We start from the raw sequence: 22617 nt of genomic DNA on the forward strand, positions 1-22617 counted from the left end.
AGTTGGCTGAAAGGTTAAGCTCCCTACTCAACCTGTGTCCCAAGAGATGATTTATCATCTGCATTATAACAGTACTGAGAGCCTGATCAAAACCAGGGTCCCATGGTGCACAATACACACACAAACAGATGTACACATATACTTGCATATACTGTTGAGCTATATAGAGAGATGATATTTGTATTGCAGTCATACATATAGATATATACACACATGTATGTATCTGAGAAGCTTTCCAGCACCAAGCAACCTTCCTCAGGTCTGAGCACTTAATGATCAAGAGCCCTTCCAACTATATAGTTTGTCCAATAAAAGACATCTCAAAACCTTCTTGCCTCATGTATTTTCTGGACTTTCACTCCAACCCTACTCTATGTTTGTGTGTATGCATGTGTTGTGCATATACATGTGTATACATCACACATGGACACACATACACCCTGTTCCTTTTTTTCACTTGTCCATCGTAATGACCCACATGTATAGAAGTTTCAACATGTTAACTTCCTCTTGTAACTGAAAACAATGGGGATCAATACAAACATGCCAGCACTTGGGATATCTTCTCTGAGGACCATCACCTAAGCTAAACTTGAAGTACTGGTTCCCCAGGGAGTCTTACACACCTACAATTTATGAGTGGATGAAACTGCCTTTCTTCTCACAAGCTGAAGAGAACCCCTACCAGGCAAGAATAACTAGTCTTTTTAATCTGCAAAGTGGCCCATTGTGCACTGGGAGTGAATCAAGATCAAGAAATGGGTGGGAAAGCTGTGATTCTGTTTGAATGCTTGGTGGGTTACTGGTACATCCTTGATTCTCCCCATAAAGTACAATTCACATTTTTATCCTAAATCATGACTTGCACATCTGTCCACCTTATGAATCAAATATGCCATGGATAGTCTGGTGTATTTCTTTAGCATGTCTTTTATCCCAAATGGGAAACTGTATATTTTCCTACCTAAATATACATGTGTGCATGATCATTTGTCCTTTCTTCTCCAATGTAATGTTTTGCATTCTGTGCAAATCAAAGATATACAGAACTCAAAGGGACCAAGACCTACTAAACATTGAGTGACCATCAAAGACCTGCTTAGCCACCGAATACAAATGATATGGCACAAGAAGGAAATAGAAGGCAGGATAGATCTGCACCTTTATAGACAAACTAAATACAAAACATATGTAGAGAGAGATCACAAGCTCTCTTGAACCCAAGTTCACTTCATCAGATGCTGTGAAAGGACAGTGTAGAGAAGAGTATAAAGCAAAGTGAGTGACTAGAACACATTAGGTAGAAAAGCAAATAGATGGGGAGGAAGGAAAAACAATACTGAGAAAGAGAAGCTCATCACCAAGGATATCTGAAATAAAGGGTTTCAAGGGGCAACCTCAATTATTAGCTTGGGTAATCTAAAAATAGGATCTTGAAATTAATCAAACATTAAAAGCCTCCGATAAGAAAATGATTATACCCTGACCTGATGCCATCTACTGGATAGCAATGAAAGCAGCAAAATAAGCATGACAATTGAAAGCTGAGAGCAATTTGGAACATGTCCAATGAAAATGAGAAGGGAACCACCAACCCTGGTCAATATTAATTGCTTACAAGACTGCATGAATAAATTATGTTCAATACATGCCTAGAACCTTTGCTGGATCTATATTTGATTGATGAACCTTTGATTATATACTTATGTGGTTCTTAGAAGATTAATAAGTTGTTGATTGGGTAAGAATTAGTGCACCAATTTAAAAAATACAGTCCAAGGAAAAGGTTGCTCTGATAAGCACCTAGAGTTAACATTAGTAAGAGAACTCTCCTTGGATTCAATTAAAAAAAAATGTACCTCCTTAACTCCATGCCAATTCTGCTGACAGCACTTACCAAATTGTCAAACCTAGTATGCTACATTTCAGCCTGAAAATCTGACTGGCACCTGGGCAAATCCATAAAAATAAACCTAAGTTTCACTTATTTTTGTAAAAAGATGTCTTATTCTCTCTCCATCTTAAGAACCAAATAGACAAGGCAGAGAAAGGAAGCAGCACTATTCCCATTCCACCAATGGGGACTGAAAGCTGGGTCACAAGGAACCTGAACCCCTCATCATACACCCATCTCTGTCCTTCCATGGCTTCACCCCTAAAAGTGTGGGTGACTGGTACAGGATGTATAGGTCTGAGTCCAGCAGGAAGGGATTATTCCTGGGATGCCGTTCAACCTCACCCCCTTTACTGCCTCAGGCAGAGGGGAAGCTAAGTGAAACAGAAACCAGAGATGTGATTATTAGAGGCATCTCCCTTCTCTCAGCTCTGGGTCCTCCTACAGCCTGGTCATCATCACGCCCAGCCCTTCCTTCTCTCAGAGATGATGCTCTGTGGACTCTATCAGCAGATCCCATTTGGGTTCACCAGCCCCAGAGTCTGTCTTAGTAAAATGACAGTCAAGTGTTCTTGGGATGAGCCCTTCTTCGGTGGGGAACCAGAAGCTCTGCCTACTCTATGGGGGCTGCTGCTGCCTTAATTACAGCAGCAGCATGAAGACAGCCAAGCCCCCAGATGTGGACACAACTGTGCTGGCAGGAGGAGTCTTTCTGCTGCCTGAATAACATCCTCTCCTCCAAAGACCGGCAGCTCAGCTGGCCAATGGTGGCTTCTGCCAGCAGAGCTGTGGCCACAGCAGGGTTTTTGCCAGCAGAGCTACTCCAGCCCTGGCATGTGAGCTCCACCAGAAGCATTTGCAGTTCACACAAAGCCTTGCACTTCTTCTTCTTGAAGAATCCTCCCTGGAGACACGCATAAACCCCGATGACATGTTATTCCTGATCACAGAGACAACCATGAGCGAATGTTCACTTTAGCGGCCACTGACTGACATTGTCCCTCAGCGTGTCTGACTACGGAGCTTAGCTTTCCAGATCATTCATCATCTGATACCAATTTGCCTGCTCATTGAGCCAGCTTTGCTTTTCCTCCAAAGTCCCAAATCAATCTCCCATTGATATTTAAACAGAGAAGAAAGAAGACTATTTCCAAAAGGTTGAGGGAGCAGCAGTTTGAGTAACAGCTCTACCAGGTCTCCCAGAGGAAGGGTTATAATAAATCTACTACAGTCATCCCGGGCCATGATCAGTCCTTCACTCCCCATGCAACCAGCTCAGTGGTGTTCATGCCAGGCTACAGCTGGGGCCTGTGAATGGAGCAATATGAGGCTGTCCTGAATGTCAGCCCTTCTCCCAGTACAGCCACCTTCACTCATTAGGGAGCTCTCTGGGCACACTGGGATTGGAGTTGCTTCATAGCCCAGCAGGGATTCCTCCCCTTTCTAACACAGCAGGACACACTGGGGTTTTCTATTTCTGCTGCTGAGAGAGAAGAGAAAGAAAAGATGAGAAGCAAGGGATGAAAAAGAGAGAGAATAAAGGAGACGATGAGAGGGAGAGATGAAAGCTTTGTGATCTCACACCTTCTGTTACAGCTATTCCTGCTCCTTCTCAGACTGGCAAGGAAGGGGACTGGAGGGGGCTCCTCTGCCTGTCCAAGATTGGCTGGGATCCTGGCAATTCATGGAGCCAACTCATCTCCTTTCCCTGCTACAAGGATGTAGACTAGAAATAAGAAGTGGTCACATGCCTGCATGAGTGTGTGCATGTGTACGCGTATGAGTGGTTTTATATGCACGTGTGAAGGTGCGTATGGGTGTCTGTGCATGCACACGTGTATGTGTGCCTTGGGAAAGCCTGAAAAAGCAAGTGCCCAGTGCCTCTTGGCAGCCAGAAATTTCCACCCATGTGGAGGCTGCTCTATTTCTCCCCCACAGCCATTAGGGAACAGAAGGCATACCAAGGTGATTTCTTACTTGTTCTCCCTCCTCTCCCTCCCTCAATTTCCTGTTCCTTTCCTGTTTTGTTCTCTTAAATACAGCCTAATTTAGTCATTATCGGGTAGGGAGGGAGGCCTCGTTTTCCCGGAGTGACACAGATTTCAATTTCCGCCGCTCCATGTGCCGGCGTGGGGAGCGCCAGGCCTGTAATTTATTGACAATTTCTATCTTAATACATCTTGACTTTTAAAAAGAGGCGTCTCAGTGTCTCTTCCTGGCAGCCTGCAGCAATCACGGCTCCGATGGGCTCTGACAATATCTGGGAGGCATATTCGTTGTCAGGGCAAAATGGCAAACAGAACAAAACAACAACAGGAGAAACCCACAGGAAAAAAAAAAGAGAGAGAGAAGTTCAAAGGAAGAAAAGGGGAAAAAAGGAGTGGGAGGAAACCAGCGTGTAAGGATACATTTTGCAAAGCACGGCCTGCAAAGCATCAGCGCCATCCGGCTGCCATACTAAATGTCCTTACCAAGCACTCGGAAATGGGGGATAATGAAAAAGCCACCCCAGAGACAGCATCACTCCAGTCTGACCTTTCCAGGATACTGTACATAAACATCTTCAATAAGTAAAGAGACACTTAACTTCTGCCTCTACAGAGACAAGGAGGGGGAACAGGAAATACTTCCACAGTGAACAGAGTGGCTTTAGGATTGGGGGAGTATGAGGATGCTAAAGGGGCTGGAAGAATAGAGAGTGTGCATGTGTGTACTGGGTGTGTGCACATACTTGTGTATGCATGCCAGAAAGTGAGCAAGTGTATAATTGTGGAGGAGGTATGCGAGCACAAGAGAAACAGCACAAGTTTGAGTGAGCATGTTTATGACTGGATGCAAAAAGGTGTGTACAGGAAAAGAAAACACAACCCCTAACAGGTGTGATTGTAGGTGAACATGCAGGAAGGTCACAAGTGCAGTTGTGGCAGCCTGTATATGTGCAAGGGATACATAACAAAGAGAAAGGGAAAAAGCACAAGTGTGCATACTTGTGTGTATGCACAGGGCAGAGATATGGTTAGCAGTCTCGTCTGTATAATGAGTTGGGATTGGCCCCGTGAGACAGCGATACTCCACACTACTGTGTAAAGCTTGTAGTTAAGTCACCAGACTACAGCCCTATGCTGATTTGTTTGTTGTTTTCAGGATTGTTTTACAGAAAGAGGAAAACTAATTGTGAAAGTCAAGAACTGACTTGGCTTCACAAAGCTTTGCGCAGAGAACATGTTTCCTGACATATGCACACCTCCAGAGTTTATGTAAAAAACAAACCTACAGCAACCAATGCCCTCTTGTAGAAAGGTATTTTGTAGGAAGCTGTTTGTGCTGCCATCAGATGCAGATCAGCTGAAAGGCCACAGGTGTGCTGTGCTGAGCACACCATGAAAGGAGCAGCAATGCTTCTTTACACAACGAGAACTGGAACTGACAGTAGAGCTACCGCGTGAGACACTGGGCTGCACGACGCAGCCTGAGCAAAGTTGAGCCGTAAGGTTAGGGAGGTTTCCTAGGAAGTGGGTGTAAAGGAAAGGGAATGAAGAGCTTGCTTGGAAAGCTCTCTGTGTGTGTATGGTGGTCAGGGAAGCAGCAGAAAGCAAGAGTGGCAACCATGGCCCAGGGCAGAAGTTAAGAAACAGGGCTTATTTTTGGCACAGTACTTGCTCGAGAGGCAGACTGGATATCTGAGCAAGGCCACAGCCTGTTGCTATTAGTTTCTGTGTTCAGGGAAACAGAACTTTGTGAACATCCAGGGTCAATAACCAAATCCCACCAAAAAAATACCTGACTCCAATCACCGCTTTCCCTTCCTAATGACAATAGGTAGGTAAGACAACATAAAGTGGCTTACTGCTCAGGCTGAAAGGGTCATGAGGGCTTTAATTGGTTCATCTGTCCAAATTTTCAGACAGCAATCTCATGTGTTATCCAATATAACCAGCAGGAATGGGGGGCATTTCCTCCTCGCCATGACCCCTCTCCTTGCAACTCAAACCATTCTACCAGACGTGTATGGAGATCCTACAGGACACCCAAGCATGTGGGCCAGAGAAGTTCACTCTTGCCTAGCATAGCAAGAAGCAGAAAAGAGGAGGGCTTAAGGGACAAACCAATGATCCTCCGCTTGACAGTCTGGATTGCCTTGAGATCCTTCCAAGGGTGCTGTGGGGTCCCTCACACTCTTAGCACTGTTAGGTGTGCAAACATGATTCACAAGATAAATTCAGAGATTTCAAACAGGAATCCATAGTATTAAAAACACTCTGAGCTGTTGTGGTCTCTAAGTTCTTTGCAAGAGAACAAATGCTCAATTATTTTTCTGTAGTCAAAAAAACAAGCAAAAATAAACAGCTACCATTTTCCAAGGGATGCCTTGAGTCTAAAAATGATAAAAATCACTGGGATAGACAGATACCCAGTAATACCTCCCAAAAGACAAGAACAATTCCTTAACTTGTATCGACAAAGAGCAAAAAACACCTCCCTCTGCACATCCCCCAACAACACACACTTTCTCCAGAGCAGTAGCTGCCCAATGGTGTACATACCACACAGCCCGTGGAGTCCACCTTGCGGTCTGAAACACACTTGAAATTGCGGGTACAGCCGCCATTGTTGCGCGAGCAGTCTCGGACTGGCCCGAAGGAGGAGAGCAGGTCATTGATGGTTTCAAAGTAGGTGGACAACATTGCTTCTTCCCTTGGAGAGAGAAAGACACTGTTAGAACTGGGAAATGAGCCAGACTGTAGGCAGCTTGCCTGCAGGGCTATCCAAGGGAAAAAAAGAGTTGACTTGCTCAGAATATTTGTGCCAGTACAACGTTTCAGCAACTTGTGCTGTTTCGACAAAGCTGTAATGTTTCATAGGGTTCTCTTGGTTTCCAGGAAGGCTTTGTCAGAAAAGTCTTTCTGGTCCCTGGCTCTAAGAGATGCTCCCTTGTTCTACAACCTGGCACTAGTTGACGCATGGAGGATCCCACCTGAAGCCCCTGTTTTACTTGATTCCGGGGCATTTGGGATGATGAATTTTGTCTTTAAGCAGGCAGAGCAGGACTTGTACCTAGAGTTGTGGACACAAGAACAAGGTACTGGAAGGGGAAGTGGAGCGTGCATGAGCTACTCTGTAGTAACTGCTTGCAAGTACACACATACCCTATGGTAAAAAAAGGGAGCAACTTCCTGGAAGGCAAGCTGCCTCTTTAACCAAGGGGTTAAAGCATGCACACAAGTTGTTACTACAGAGAAGCAAACACACTGCAAGTTCACACCCTCACTTACCTTGCAGTTACTTGTCGGTCGCCTATAACCTGTGTTTCCCACATGCTGGACCAACACATGCACACATGCACCTATGCACGCACACACATGTGTGCACACACTCATACACACATAAACATTTCAGCATAAGAGAGTGAGATACATCCTGAGATTTATAAATCAGCTGCCCTCTAATCCTTCAAATGCTGCCGTTTTCCAGACAGCCAGTAAAAGGACCTTTAGAGGAATAAAGCAAGACAGATGATGAGTGGATTACTCAGTAGACATGAGCAGCAGGCAGTGGCAGTTAGGTTTCTCAGCACTGGTTGCAATCCCACTGCCCTCTGTGCAAGTTATTCCACCGCTTTGTGGTAAACTTTACTCCTGCAAAACGGCTCCCAGGACAGAGGCCCAGGATGCAATCTAGACCCCAGGTTAGTCCTCAGGACTGAGGGGCTTTTGATAGTTCCTAGATACTTATATCTGCACATACTTACAAACCTTTGAGCACTCTGACCTAAGTGAAGGAAGATCACAGGTCCCACTGGCTTTCAGGGGCCAAGGCATTTTGAAGAAACCCACCCTAGCCACTTAGAATCACATAAGGCCATACGTATTGCCATTCCCTGGGTCAGACCATAGGTCCATCTTGCCCAGTATCCTTTGTTACACAGCGACAGAAAGTGGATGCTGAAAGGGAGAGTGAACTGGGTACGACCAGGGCTTTTTTTCACTCTTTTACTTGCAGCCTCCAGTATTTATGGTATAGGAAGTTCTAATTCAGAAGTTGTATCGCTAACTTCTGTGCTAAATAGCTCCTGATGCTCTTTTTTCCAACAATTTGTTCAATCCCTTTTTGAATCTGGCTAAACTGTCAGCTCCCACAACATCTGGGGGCAATGAGATCTATGGTTTAATTACATGCTGTGTGAAAAGGAACTTCCTTTGTTAGTTTTAAACTTACTATCTACTAGGCTCATTTTGTGTTCTTGAGTGGTGAGAGAGAATAAATAATGAATCCATATATTTTCTCTTTGTCAGTTAGTATTTTGTTAAACCCTTATCATGTCCCTAGATCAAGCATCTTTTCTAGGCCTAGCCTCTTTAGTCTCTCTTCCCATGGAAGCCCTTGCATACCACTAATAATCACTGCTGCCCTTCTCTGGACCATTTCTAGTTCTTTTGTATCTTTTTATTGAAGTACGGGGACCAGAACAAGGCACAGTATTCAAGGTGTGGACATACCATGGATTTATAAAGGAGCAAGAAGATACTTTCAGTTTTGTTAACAATTCCCTTCTTAATATTCTCTAACATTTTTTTTTTTTGCCTTTTTGATGGCTGCTGAACTGAAATGATTTTTTTTTTAAACCACTTTGTAGCCACAGAGACATCCCAGATATGCAGGCACATGCCTGAAGTGGCTCAGCCTGGAAGCTGGCGGGGGGTGGGGGGGAGGGGGGCACTACAGCAGCCCTCCCTTCCCTTGTACAGTACTGAGCTGAGGGGGCATGGCCAGGCCCTAGCAGGTGCTCTGATTAGGGAGGAGTTCCCCTCCCCCCCACCAGCCCAGTAGGAATAGATAACAGTGTTTATCACCCCTAAGTCAGTGTTTATCAGCCCATTAATAAAACAACAAGGGACATTACCAGCTACCTGGTGGTTCTCCCTTTGTCCTGTCTGCCACAGCACAGACTGTAGCCAGCATGTGGTCTGCTAGCTAATACACAGACACCTCGCCACAAGGTGGAGGGGAAGGGAAGGAGGAATTGCTGCTTAGCAGGGAGTGGGGAGGTGGGGGGAAGAGCAGCCTGCAGTCTCTTCTGGAGCTGTAGCCAAGAAGCAGAGGGGAGGGGCCAGCCCTGCTGTGGAGCAGGTAGCCCTCCCCAGCCCAGAAAGCATGTCAGGATGCTGGGGGATTCTGATTTAACTTAAACCAGCAAGGGAGTTTAGGACAGACATTGCATAAACCAGTTTGACCCAAATCAGTAAAGTCTGATATTACATTCAACCAGGTTCATCTCAAACTGGTTTCAGCCATTTTCAAACTGGTTTATGTGCACTGAACATCTGTTCTGATACAGGTTTAAACCAGTTTCTGATCACTTAAGCCGGTTTATGTGTAATGTCCATCCCTAGCCTTCTACACTGAATTTCACCTGCAATTTAGTTGCCCATTTGCTCAATTGTGCCAAATCCTTCTGGAGTTCCTCACAGTCCACCTTGGTCTTTACCACTTTGACTAATTTTGCGTCATCCACCAATCTGGTCACCTTGCTTCTCACCCCCTTTTCCATATCATTTATGAATATGTTAAACAGCACTGGTCCCAACATAGATCCCTCGGGGACCCCACTATTTACTTCTTTCCATCCTGAAAACTGACCATTTATACTCACTTTTTGCTTTCTATCTTTAAGCCAATTTCTAATCCATAAGTGGACATTCCCTGTAATTCCATAACTACCTAAACTGGTTAAGAGCCTCTGGGCGTGGACCTTGCCAAAGGCTTTTTGGAAATCTGCATGCACCTTGTACAGTTAGTGAAGTATTCAGAGCAGAGTTTTTTCCTTTCCACTGGGTTCTACCAGATTCTTATAAAGGGATATGTGGGATGGAAGATTTGTTAAGAGCTAAGTACCCATAGTATACTTTGCTTTCAAAGTGCTCTCTAAGCACAGCTAATTCTCACAACAGATCTGACCATCTTACACATATGTCTAAATTGCCTGTCCACTTTTGTCATGGCTAACATTTCCCAGGTTTCATCCTCCAGCTAAGGAGCTTGGTTTGCGCTGATGCCCTTCCTTCTTGCTGCACTTGCTGTATGCCTCAAGCTGAAGCTCCCTATAGCATTTCTTGGCAATGCTTCAAATATGTGTTGAGACCCTTTGGAGTAGTCCTGAGCTCTCACTGGGCATGTCTACATGTGCATCAAGGTGCTTTTCCTAATGTGCATTAAATTTAGTACCTCCAGATATTTTTACACATGTAAGTGGTGCAGAACCAGGCGCTTTGAAAAGCACACAGAGCTGCGATGCTTGCAGTTGTATAAATGGCGAAATGCATGTCAGCGCTGAGAAAATGGCAGTGGTGCGCTTTTGAACTAAAACACATTGGAGGTGTTTTACTTCAAAAGCACGCTGCCACCATTTTCTGCACAGTGATGTGCATTTTACCACTTATACAAGTGGCACAGCATGGTAAGCATCAGCTCATGTACAGAGCAGACTCGATAAACTGAGTCTGTTCTGAAGCGGCAGATCTCCGGCACGTCACAGGATGAAAAAGTATGTGTATAAATGCCCTCCAATGTGAGGTACTAAACAAATGTGCATTAGGCTGCCTTAATGTACAGTAATGAATGTGCACTGTTTTTAAGTGACACTTAATGCACAGTAGCATATTTTCTGCACATTAGAATAATCGCAAGGTTTTTATGTGATGCTTTAATGTGCAGAAAAATAGGCTACTGCTCATTAAAGCATAGGTGTAGATGTGCCCACTGGGGTCTGCATCTCCTCACAAAGGAGACAGCGTATGAAAGCCAAGTAAAGTTTCTTTGGGGAAGAGCTTGTTCAGTGAAATATGCAGTTTGTAAAGGATGGGGTCAAAGCTGTTCATCACACTAGGTTGAATAAGGTGCATAACTTTGGACAACCATAAACATCTTGTCACAAAAGACAAACTGCTGAATTTTGACATTTTGGAGGCATTCACCTTGATTTTCTGTTTCCAAACATCTCTGTTTTGGAAACTGCCAAAACTGAACTGAAAAAAAGGTTTTTAAAAGTTAAAAATAAAAAACAACAACCCAAACTACATTTTTCTTTCACCAAAAAAAGCAATGATTTTCATTCATGGTCAGTGTGGGGCTGACTGATTTTCGTATGTACCGACACACCACAAAGCTCGGGTGCTGTGTAGCTTCAGCACGTGCACAACAGGAGAGGAACCAAGCTTCAGTTCCATGGTGTTCGTCTATACAAGCCCAGCTGCAGCAGGGAACCCAGGGCCAGCTCTGCAAGTGTAAAGCAGAGCAGCCCCAAGAACTGAAGAGGACCATGCACTGCACAGATCATCCTTACAGCATGTTGCGCTTCCACAGTGCGGCTGGAGGACAGGCTGAGGCTAGGGAGAGGAGGGGGAGCAAGTCTCTCTTTTAATTAAAACTGGAAATACAGAATGATAAAGGCTTTTGTGCCTCTTGAACAGCTGATTATTTCAGCTGGCAGTGACAGGAGAGGGGTAGTAGGGGGAGGAAACCTTGCTCTCCGAAATCACGCCTGCTTGTAATGGATCATTGCTGACAAAACACGGACAGGGGCTGATGAGCCTGAATGAGCCATTAAGTGTATTAAAATATTAACCTCCTCAGAAGGTGGGGACGATGGAAAAAGGAGACAGACAGAGACATTCAAATGTCACCGCTGAGAAGACTGGGGTGACAGCACTGTCTCCAAGCAGAGAAGGGCTGTTAGACTTTGGACGGATTGACTCTGCATGAGCATCTGTTACATCAGAGGAACATTACTTAAACACAGAGACTGACAAGAGGAGAAGTCATTGATGAGAAGACTGATGCTGACCTCAGCACAAACTGGGAGCAAACTTTGCTTTGTGCCTCCCAAAAGAGGCTGTTCAAGGTGTCAGGAGCCAGGATCCGTGCTCAGCAGGCATGTCCAAGGCTTCTTTTATCTTGACATTCACAGCTCTTGTTTTTAATTTGGGGGTGAATGTGAGCACTCACAATATTTAATTAAATTCTTTGCACAGCCAGGGTTCAATGCTGGGTACATGACATGGATCACTCCTGACACATGTAGCTCTGTTCTGGCCCACTGCCTCTCTGGCTATCTCAGTCCTGAGCTCCTTGCATAGCCCTGCCTGTGCCTCTCCATCCTGACCTGCAGCACCTCCTACTCTTCCACATCACAGCTCCTCCTCACCTTTGCTGATGCACTTTAATTCTGCTCTGTCCCCAGCTATTCCAGTCCTCAGTGTCTTCAATGAAGAGCAGTCTGCAAATGCTCCTTATTACTATATCACCTTCTGTGTGACTATTCTGAAAGTTTTCATGGTCAAAGCAACTCGCCTTTTATCACCACCTCGTCTTGGCTAATTGGCCCTCACTTCCCATTTTCCCCCTGCTGCAACATACCCACAGCTTTGCTGCTCAGTTTTGATCTGCCCTCCTTCCCCACTCAAATGGTTAATAGGCTATTCTTCACCAAGTATCACACAGGGGAAGGAGAACAAACACCCCAGAAAAAATCAGCCGAGACTTTCAAATCCATTCTTTCCATGAGCAACAACACCATGGTTGGTTGGGTAGGGGTGCAGGCACAAAAATTGGCATGCTGAGTCTCATTCCTGGCTCTGACCATGGCATGCTGAGGGACCTCGGGCAAGGCAGTCGAGCTCTCCGTGGCCCAATCAGCCAAAAGGGGCAGGTAATGATGCCCACCCACCTTTGAGAGCTGCAGCTGAGAACACACTATCTAAATGCTAAGTGGGCAGGCCACTGGGAGGCGAGGGGTGAGTGCGCTGACACACCGTACCGCTCAGCCTCTTAATAAAAATCCTGCAGACCCCAGTGATGATGTGATACATATGGAAACAGAGTGATCTCTAAGTGTTGGTGGTGATGCACAACAGGGTATTAAATGAACAAAAAAAAAGCCAGCTGGTGGGCTGCCCAGGCAAGTCAGTCAGATATCTCCTGTTTGATTGAGATTTAAACCAAACAGCCTCCAGTCCCCTCAGCCTGCAGCTGATTTCTGGAGGGCGCACACCTCGCCCGGATCTCATTTCACTGTCAGTTTGAGCTAGCTGCTTGGATTTATGCGGGGAATAAATACAGCTAACAGATGCTGACAAGTCTACCATTCATATGTGCCCTTTCTGATTGCTGCATTTTATGTTATCACCATGTCTGGCTGTCCTATGTCACACACTGAACCCAATGGCTGCCTGCTCATAGTTCCTCCTGTCCCACACCTACTAGGGGAACAAAACATCATCCCTGCCTTGCCATGGTGTTTAGCGCTCTCCGTTTTATCACTGCTGACCTCTCCTCAGCACTTTGAGGGTCATGGGGACACTGGAGTCGCTTCAGATTGCAACACAGGGTCATCAAGTCCCACCTCTGGTCTCCAACATGAATAGTTCATTGGATACTGGAAGAAAGAGAGTTCAGCTAACTGTGTATGGCTGGGCATTAGGGGGAACACACCTTGACCACCTGGCGTTCAGAAGCATAAGACTGGATTGCCTTTGTGGTTTCAGTTGGATTCCCTACAGCAGCCAGTTTCCTTTAAGAACAGTTTTAATTTTGTTGTTCTACCTTTCTCTGCAGCTAAAATAACAAAGTGACCCACTGGATCCATTATGGCAAGACAGGGTATACAGAAGGGCTTCTCAGCATTAACTCGGCCTTCAGCATGTCAGACACTTCAGGCCCATCTCCTCTGGCTCTTCCATGGCCTAGGCTACATAAACCTGAGTTGGGCAATCACTTGATGTACATCAGCTCCTACTCAAGCCCTAACCACGCTCTAAAACACCATGCCCAGGCTATATCCCAGCTTCCAGAATATGGGAGTAAAAATAGGAACATGTTCTGTGGGTTAGAAATGTGTGACTTTGGATCCTAGTGATGCCAAATGCACATGTACACACACAGAGGGAGACACAAAATACATCCTGCTCACAGATGAGCTCTGCTGATTACATACCACTGCAAAATCCATTCATCTGACAATCTACATTGTAATAAATTATTTGCATGCTACATAAAGATACTCATTTCCATTCAGGCTTCCCCACGGTCCTTTAGTGAGACAGCAATGTCCATTATTTTCCTGGCCATGCATCATCTTCTACTGCCTGCAGTTGCTTTGACTAGTCATTTGTAAATATTCTTTTCTTCAACCTCCCCACTCCTCTCCAACCTCCTCCTTTGCTCCAGACCCTTCATCAATAAAACAGATTCTGTGACAAATGTTGCTGGGGGTTATTTATTCATGAAATATCCATGCCGTGCAATTCTAAAAGGTTCCAAACCATTCATCCCGGAACAAGCACATTGCACCAGTCCCCTGAGCTTTGCAATGGAAGTTTCTCCCAGGCTCACTCAGGGAGAGGATTGCTGGGTGTAATGGCACTCTTCTGCCCTCTCTTATAGCTGGCAAATGGTACAGACTTATCTACGCCCAAGTTCAACCCAACAGGGCAAATCACTGTTGATGAATCATAGCGCCCCCAATGATATCCTGCTATCAGCAAGTGCTGCTCTCTGATTAATCCTTGCTACACACAGAATATTAGAGAGGGGCACGGAGGGCAAGCATTACTGCCTGTGAGCTTCCATAGAAAACAAGAGCCAATAGCAGATGGTGTTAGCTGATGCCGTGCAAATATCAGGTCCTCCACTCTGGGCCTCTGTCCTCACATTTCCAGAAAGAAGATGCCTCTAAAAATGCTAAACAACAAAACATAGATCTAAACACACAGCTCTGACCTCTCAGTAGCATCAAGGTTGACATACCTAGACTCTCTCGATTTACAGGGCAAAACTCTGCCCTTTGCCTTTGGAATTGCCTTCACTGCAACATTTGATTGTGTTAAAAATGCAATTGTGAAAAGCTGACTTAGGTAAAATGCTGCTGACCACAATGTTATGGTCAATGCACAGGAAGATGGATCACAAGCAAAATTGCTACATGGTCCTGATGAAACCTGCAAAGACCTATTGGCATAATTGGACTAGAACTGGTGTAACCAATTCTAAAAGTGTCTGCAATGTAGCCTATGAAAGTGTGTGTATGTGTACATGTGCGCACCTGCATACACATGTACTGCACAAAAAACTGTATTAAAGGAATATCAAGGTTACAAAACCATGCATTTGAAAGTTAAGCAATCTCATAATTATAAGCTGCCTGTGAAACTTGACTTTAGCTTCCTTGATGATATGTATTATGATACAACCTCAAGTTAGATGATTACATGAATTTTTTTCCACAGGCCCGCTCCGTCATTCAATGTGCTGCATGGACAATGCTCACTCAGTTAAAGAGCACTCGTTCTTCGCTTTATTTAATCTTCATTGCTTGGCCCTATGTCTTGTTTACTGCACATTATTCAAACTCTGCTCTGAATACAGACACTCATTCCCTCATGGTCCTCCACCTCTGTGCCCCACCTCCCCATTGTGCTTGGCCCAGTAATATCTGACTGTCTCATGAAACTTTTCTGAGCTGGAGGAATCATATCCTTTTTAGATATGCAGAAGTAAGACACAGAGCAATTAAGATAAAATGCACTCAGTATTTTTAGGCCAACAATATAAGATTCCTAAGACTTGGATTTTCAAATACTTAGTATTGCATGAAAAGGTTCCTTGGGTGAATTTGATATCTTTTATTAGACCAACCCGAATAGTTGGAGAATAGTTATTAAGCAAGCTTTCGGGTTCAAAAACCCTTCATCAGGCTAAGGAGGTTTCAGACACTTTATCTGTTTAAAATACAGCTCACATTAACTTCAGTCAAGGCTGTGACTACTCCAACCCTCTGCAAGTTAGAATCTCTAAGCAAAACCCTCAAATAAGGATGCTCAATAAGTGGCTCCCCGCAAAAAGCATGGTTTGAGTCACTCACAAAATATGGCTAGGGACAGAATTTACACATAAACCGTTATAAGTGATCGGAAACTGGTTCAAGTCTGTAACACAACAGAAGTTCAAGGCACATAAACTGCTTTCAAAATGGCTGAAACCGGTTTATGATAAACTTGGATGGATGTAGCATCAGACTGAACTGATTTAATTTACATCGGTTTGTTGAACTTCTGTCCCAGATCCCCTCCAGATTCAAGTCAACTCACAGTCCCCCAGCATCCCAGAACACTTTTCACCTCCCCCACAAACCCGCCCTTGCAAGGTGGGCAGGCTACCCTTGGCTCAAACAGTCTGCCCCAGCCAAGCAGGGAGGAGTGCTATAGTGGCCCCCAGCTTCTGGCCTGGGCTACTGCAGGCATATTTTTTTAATCAAAAGTGAATGTCTGTTCACTTGCTTATTGGTTCAATCTATGCAGCTTAGACTAACCTGCAAAGATTGAATGAATTCAGCCTCAGGCTTTTTGACTGTCTGTACTTAGTCTACATCACAACTCAATGGCTGAGGTGGGGATAAACTCCTTTTCTCCAGGGCATCATTTCACTGTCTCACTCGTGAGAGCACCCTTTCTGTCCCTTTAATCCCTCTGCTTGGTTCACTTTGGCTTTTACAATTGCTGCAACAAAAGAGGCAGGCATCTAAGAAACCAAAGCCTCCTTCACTGCACGGCCTTGATTCATCCCCAGAGTAAGTGTATTCTGTGGACTGAATGAGACACAGGTCCTGTGGAAAAAAAATAGTATGTCACTATGTAAGGAAAGACTGTATCATAATGCATATACTAAAATTAATTGACTAAATTAAGATTGCACTGGCAAAGTGAACTCTAGCTTTTTCTAAAGTCAGAGTGTTTGACTCTGCAACCCAGTTACATTTCTTAAAAGATATATATTTTTTTCTGGATGGTGTATGTACAGCCTGAGACTTGCAAAGCTTCTTGTTGGGTCTGCACAGGCGATCCCCAACCATTCTAATGGTGTTGCAAATATCCCAGGTGGTTTAAAAAATGTCAGTCATACAGGCCATATTCCAGCTGGGGTAAATCTGAGTAGTTTCACTGACTTGAAGAACAGATTTCCATGGATCTGGGTGTCGCAGATGAGGCTTCTTATCAGCTTTCTAGTGTATCACCATGTCTTCTGGTATTAAGTATTATAATTTGTTTGCAAATCTTTTTTTAATGGTGGTTCAAAGGTGCAAAAAAAGAACAGCAGAAATAAACACTGCCTTTCCCCCCTCAAAAAGTCTGCAATACCATGTTGGTGATTCAGAAGAGCTGGTGTTACATCAGCTGTATTTTGAAGCTTATCTTTGCAACCAGAAAGGCCAGAAACTTAATTAAGAACAAAGCCACAAAAAATGGTGGTGGGAGGGTGGGGGCAAAAGACATCTTCTGGAAGAAACATTCTGTACAAAACAGATAATTTTGTGAGATTTTTGCCCTTGGAGAATCACGCCATCTACAGAGGAAAATGTTCTACCTGGCTATCCAGGGATGAATCCAGTAAAGATCTGCATGCAGAACTCCCATCCAGCCTGTGACCTATTTCACAGTAAGGTAACACACAAAAGGGGATGAGAGTTCATCGTGTGCAAGGCTTGTGGTCTTGGATGTGTCGTATGCAATGGGCTGGGATCATTCAGTGATGTCATGTGCGACTTAAGCAACTCTATATTCTTTTTTCCTTTATTTTAGCAAAGAATCATGATCATCTCTTCCATTCTCAACAAATCAAGTGCAAACAAGATGTCCTATCTATATACTGATGCAAACCTGGTCTCCTAGGCAACCTTTGCTAGAGGAGATTTAAAAAGAGGCATATGAGCTCTAATATGGAGGATAAAACACATTCAATAAGATCCTTGTAAATTATATGTCTCAGTTCCCAGTTCACTGAAGCTCTCATGGCTCATAATTATTCTCAGATTCAGTGCGTTTGATTTCACGTGTGGCGGCACCTTTAGAAAAGTTCATGCATTTCCAGGAAGTGGCACTTTGACAATAAAACGCAGGACACTTGGTTCAGAGCACAGTATGGTCATGATTGCAGCAGACTAATAGACCAGTGTTAATCACATCAAGACATGAAGGTGTGGAAGATAGAGATGGGATTTCAGCACCTTTTTCCCTCTTCCAATTCACATCCTAAAATGCATACATCTCCCAAGATCACAAATACTTTCATCTCCAGAGCCCTGACTTCAAGAACGTTTTGTATTGCCAAAGGGGTATAAACAAGGATCTTGCCCACTGTTTTTGCAGAACAAGGGCAGCCATACTTGATGAACATAAGGAGCTTCTTAGAACAAAAGGGTTTTCCTAGAATTCAATCTTGCTACATTTAAATAAGTGGCACTCTTTCCTCACTAATAGTGCTGGAGGACTTTGTGTTTGCATGAACAGGGCCTTAGGCAGCATATGATTCAGGCAAGGACATAGGCTCTGTCAGTGTTTGAAAACTTCCTAGCACAGGTTGGGTATCATCGCAACCTAAATATTAAAGAAGTTAATAACCCCAAATAGTAGGGCAGGTTTGCCAGCTCTCGCAACTTTATTATGACTTGTGATATATGGTGTTTCTTAAAACCTCAGCTTCTGGAGTCAGGTGATCGTGTGAAAATCTCTGCAGCCATCTTTTTAATAAAATATATCCCTAGTCCTTATGATTGCAGAAGAAACCTGTTTAACTATGTTCCTTAAATGTGAAAGAAAGGAGGAAAGAAAGAAAGAAGTGCTGCAAATAGAAAAAAAAAAAGCTCAGAAAAGTTATTTTAAAAATCTTAAGATTTTTAAGCCAATTTAATTATTTTGGAGGATCTGGGTTGATTTTTGGATGCTTGTATACTAGCTAGGATAATCAAGCCCCGGGTCACTGAGAAGTGAAAGGAACAAGTTGAAATAGTAAAATACTTGTTGATTCAAGCCACTTATAGGAAAGAATTGTGTATGGCCACAAAATTAGTAGTAGCAGGGGAAACAAAGATGTGTCCGCTCAACAACTAATTGTTAGTAGCAATATCAAGTAACTGATAGTAATTGAACACTAATTAACTCATTTACAAAATAATGTGTTTATCGAGGAAAACATATCACATTGTAATGACAGAGGGGTTATTTATAATTTGAAGCAATGCATAATTAAAAAAAATGCAAGTGAAAATTACTTAGCGATTTCTCTTCGCTTATTAATATTTTTATTAGTATTACACTTGCCAAGCAATTCCGCCTACCCTATCCCTTCAAAATATTAATGTTAAGACCAGTAAAGCTTTGTAAATAAGGTGATTTTTTTTTGGCTTGGATTCAGTAATTAGAAAGCAATGTGTATTTTTCCCCCCTGTGGTCTAGGCACTCAGATGATATAGTGATGACTGATGAGGAAAGAACAGAAACCTGTGTTGCTCTGTTGCATAGAAAGAAATGTTGAGTCCAAGGTAGGCCATTTGATGCTGGCAGAAGGCCCTTTGTGGGCTCCGGTGAACACTGGAATAGGCACCAAAGGGGATAAGCAAATTCTTAGGAATTAAAATTAACCAGAAGCATTTGTGTCTGTTGGTGTCAAGTCCTGATTCCAAGCATCTGCAATGAACTGACCATTAACTCAGACTCTTAACCAGGCAAAAAACAGGTAAAAGGTTAGGCTTAATTAAGGATGTCAAGAATAAAACTGCATCCTCCATAAGCACCAGGAAAGATAGGGAAACCTATCATGCAATGCCCATTAAAAGGCAGTCCTGCACAAAGGTGAAGAGGATGTGCACAGAATCACACAAAGAAATATACCCCCACAAATGCCATTAAGGTTGCAAAGTCAAATATTCAAAAGTTAAGAAAATGCTAAGACTAAGGGGGTCTGTGCAAGCTTTATTTGTCCCACTGGGTAACTGCATTATGGTACGGTCTTTAATTACATGATCGCATGCGGTTTTTCTCCCAGGGCACAGAATGCATGGTACTCAGTCAGGGCCAGTCCCACTCCTGAAATCAATGGGCAGGTAGGTGTTCTGAGACCTGAATCTGATGCCTATTGGCAACTTTAGGCATTGACATTCCTTGAAAATCCTTGCCTTTGAGTTTTCAGATATTCAATATTTTGCTTTCTCTCCATTGGTTAATATGGCTCCAGTTCTCCTATTTTGCCCAGTGTTCAAGCTCTGCCCTGCATCCATAATTATTCATTTCATTGTTGACTCTTATGATACTATTCACTATGGCCTGCTTTGCAAACAGTATTTAATTTATATTCACAACATCCCCAGAAGATGAAAGGGGACTATTATCCCCACTCTTGAGATGGGGAGCTGAGACACAGAAAGATTGAGGTCAAAAGTTTCCATTAATTTAATGTGTCCAATGTGAGACACTAGGACCTGATTTCTTCCGGAGTATTTAGCATGAAATGGTACTTTATCTCTTCAAAGCACAACTCCCATTGAGTTTAGCTGTAGTTTTTAGAGCTCTGCACTAATGCAAATCATCTCTGACGCCAGTTCACCCAGTGCACTGAGGCAGGCAGAGGTGAAGAAAATAGCACTTCTTCATGTCATTAAAGTTGGTGTCACAATGCAGTCGCACAAAGATGCCCAGCTGGAAGCTGCACAGACAGCCTAAATTCTGGCACGTCTTAATTTTGAAAACTTGCCTTTGCAACCTTAGCGACACTCTTCATACACCAGTGCTGGTGGTGGTGTTCATGTTATATCCATGCTTTTAAGAAGGGAATTGAAAAACAAAAAATCGGTCACGTGGGATCGTACTGACGCCCACACTGTTCATTCGCAGGCACAAACAGCCATTACATGAACTAATGGAGTGACTAGTAGCGATAATAAATGGTTGCCATCCATGTAGACTAGCACTTGTCTCACTGCTCTAATATTCCCCTTCCCCAGCCCTATCCTTGCTCCACTCCTAATTCCCTGGCACAGTTCCATTCTCACTTTGCTACCTCCCGGCTTCTCATCCTAGCTTGGGTCTTGGCTGCCCAACCCAGGCTTCCACCACAGACATGCTTAGTTTTAATGCCTTACACTTCCAGTCTCTCCCAGTTATTTTGCCCAGTCACTTCCAGTTCTCTCCTCCCAGCTTTTCATCTGACCACATCCTTCAGTCTCCACACATTTTTCCATTAGTGTCAGTCATTGCTCCAGTGGCTCAGTGAACCTTCCTGGCCCCCCGCACTTATCTTGTTCGCTCCTATTCCTAGTCTCCCCTCACCTAGCAAGACCAGTCTGCCCAACCAATTCCAACTTCTGTTGCTCCCACAGCTCCTAATCCCAGTATTTTCCCGATTAGTACTGGCACTCCCAGTCAGTTTCCAACCCCCATCAAATCCCAGTATCACCACACTCCTTGTCCAAATTTCCTCCGTTCCCTACCCAGTACCGGCTTTTGCCTCTTATTTCAAATTATTTAGCCCAGTCCTCATCTTCCCACTTGCTGCTGGGGATCACTGAAAGAGCAAAGGACAGACAGGCTCCACACTCTCAGTTCTGATCCCCAGCACTAATTGGCCCTGATAAATGGGAACATTACAGGGAAAAAATCCAGCTTCAGCCCTTTAGTCCCAAGATGAAATGTACTCAGTTACTCCGAGGACGGCAGATAGTCAACGGGGTAAGAACCAGAAACAGAGAGGCTCAAACAGGCTTTGGAAGGGCAGAATCTTTGGAGATTTTAGCTACTAAAATCAATGTCTGCATTGAGCATCTGCAGACTGGTTGAAAGGCTTCTATCTTGGCCACATCCATGTGGATTTTCACAGTAACAGCCTACAGCCCTGCTAAAGACTACATCAAGTCCATTTTCTACAGTGCAACGGCACTGGGACTTTTCAAATAAACTGGAAAAAAAAATCTTACTTTTTAAAAATATGGTCAAAACAACTTTTCTCATTGCTCTCTCTTGCTTATTCCCCACCCCTCCTTTGCCTTGCTGTTAGAAATGAGCTGAACAGCTTTCGCTTAAAAAAAATAAAATTCAGCCTGAGGCAGACACCTGGCAGAACGTATTTTATTCCAAATGGTTAAAGTTTGACAAAGTTATAAGCAACTGAAAACAAGGTCTGAAAATGGGAAGTGTCGGGCAACCTTAATAACAGGCAATGCCACCAGCTCTGCCTAGAATAGAATGGAATAGATCCAATCACACACCGTGTCAGCTCTATTCCCATTGTAGTTCAACAGCAAAAAAATCACATCAGTGCCAACGATATAAGACGAGAGCCTCAGACTTGTTCACCGATGCTGTCTCATGCTCATTTGTTCCTGACAAAGCCACTATTAAATGGGTGGGCACTGGAAAGGGCTTGATCATTCCCCATCCCCCCCGCCCCCCCCAAATTCTCAAACAATTAGCAACCAGCATACCCAAGATCTAAGGTCACTGCTCATCCGTCATCCCAAAGAAAGCTTTAGTGATTCATTTCTCTCAAGCTAATGACCTGCTTTCTCCCCTGCAGAAGGCTCTCTGTTCTTTCTGTCTAACGCTCCACCAGCCCCCATTTATTATTCAGCCAAGGCTGGGACAAATTAAGCATTCTCCTGCCATTTTGCATACTGCCCTGCTGTGGATTAATGTGTAGTTCATGCACACACAGGTATGGTCCATACTGCTGCCATGGTAACCACATCAGATAGTGTGAACAAACCACATCTGAACAAAATACATAAGAAGCCCTCTGTGGTGCACTGGGCTTCAACCTGATTACACTGATTAAGGGCCTCCCTACCTCGCCCACTGCAACAAAGCTGAATTCTGCATGGGGAGAAGAGGGAGTCTAAGGAACGA

General features: G+C 43.9%; 1 protein-coding gene across 6 annotated transcripts in view; it reads right to left on the reverse strand.

Annotated features, from left to right (window-relative positions):
• The window catches only part of ASTN2 (astrotactin 2), a 598926-nt gene that overhangs the window by 259249 nt on the left and 317060 nt on the right, over positions 1 to 22617 (reverse strand). For all 6 annotated transcript variants that reach the window (XM_059715568.1, XM_059715571.1, XM_059715569.1 and 3 more), the window contains one exon: positions 6439 to 6589. In XM_059715568.1, the coding sequence (XP_059571551.1) occupies positions 6439 to 6589 (151 nt within the window). The remainder of the gene's footprint in view (positions 1 to 6438; positions 6590 to 22617) is intronic.

This window comes from Alligator mississippiensis, chromosome 12 (genome assembly GCF_030867095.1).
Source record: "Alligator mississippiensis isolate rAllMis1 chromosome 12, rAllMis1, whole genome shotgun sequence".
Lineage (NCBI taxonomy): Eukaryota > Metazoa > Chordata > Crocodylia > Alligatoridae > Alligator > Alligator mississippiensis.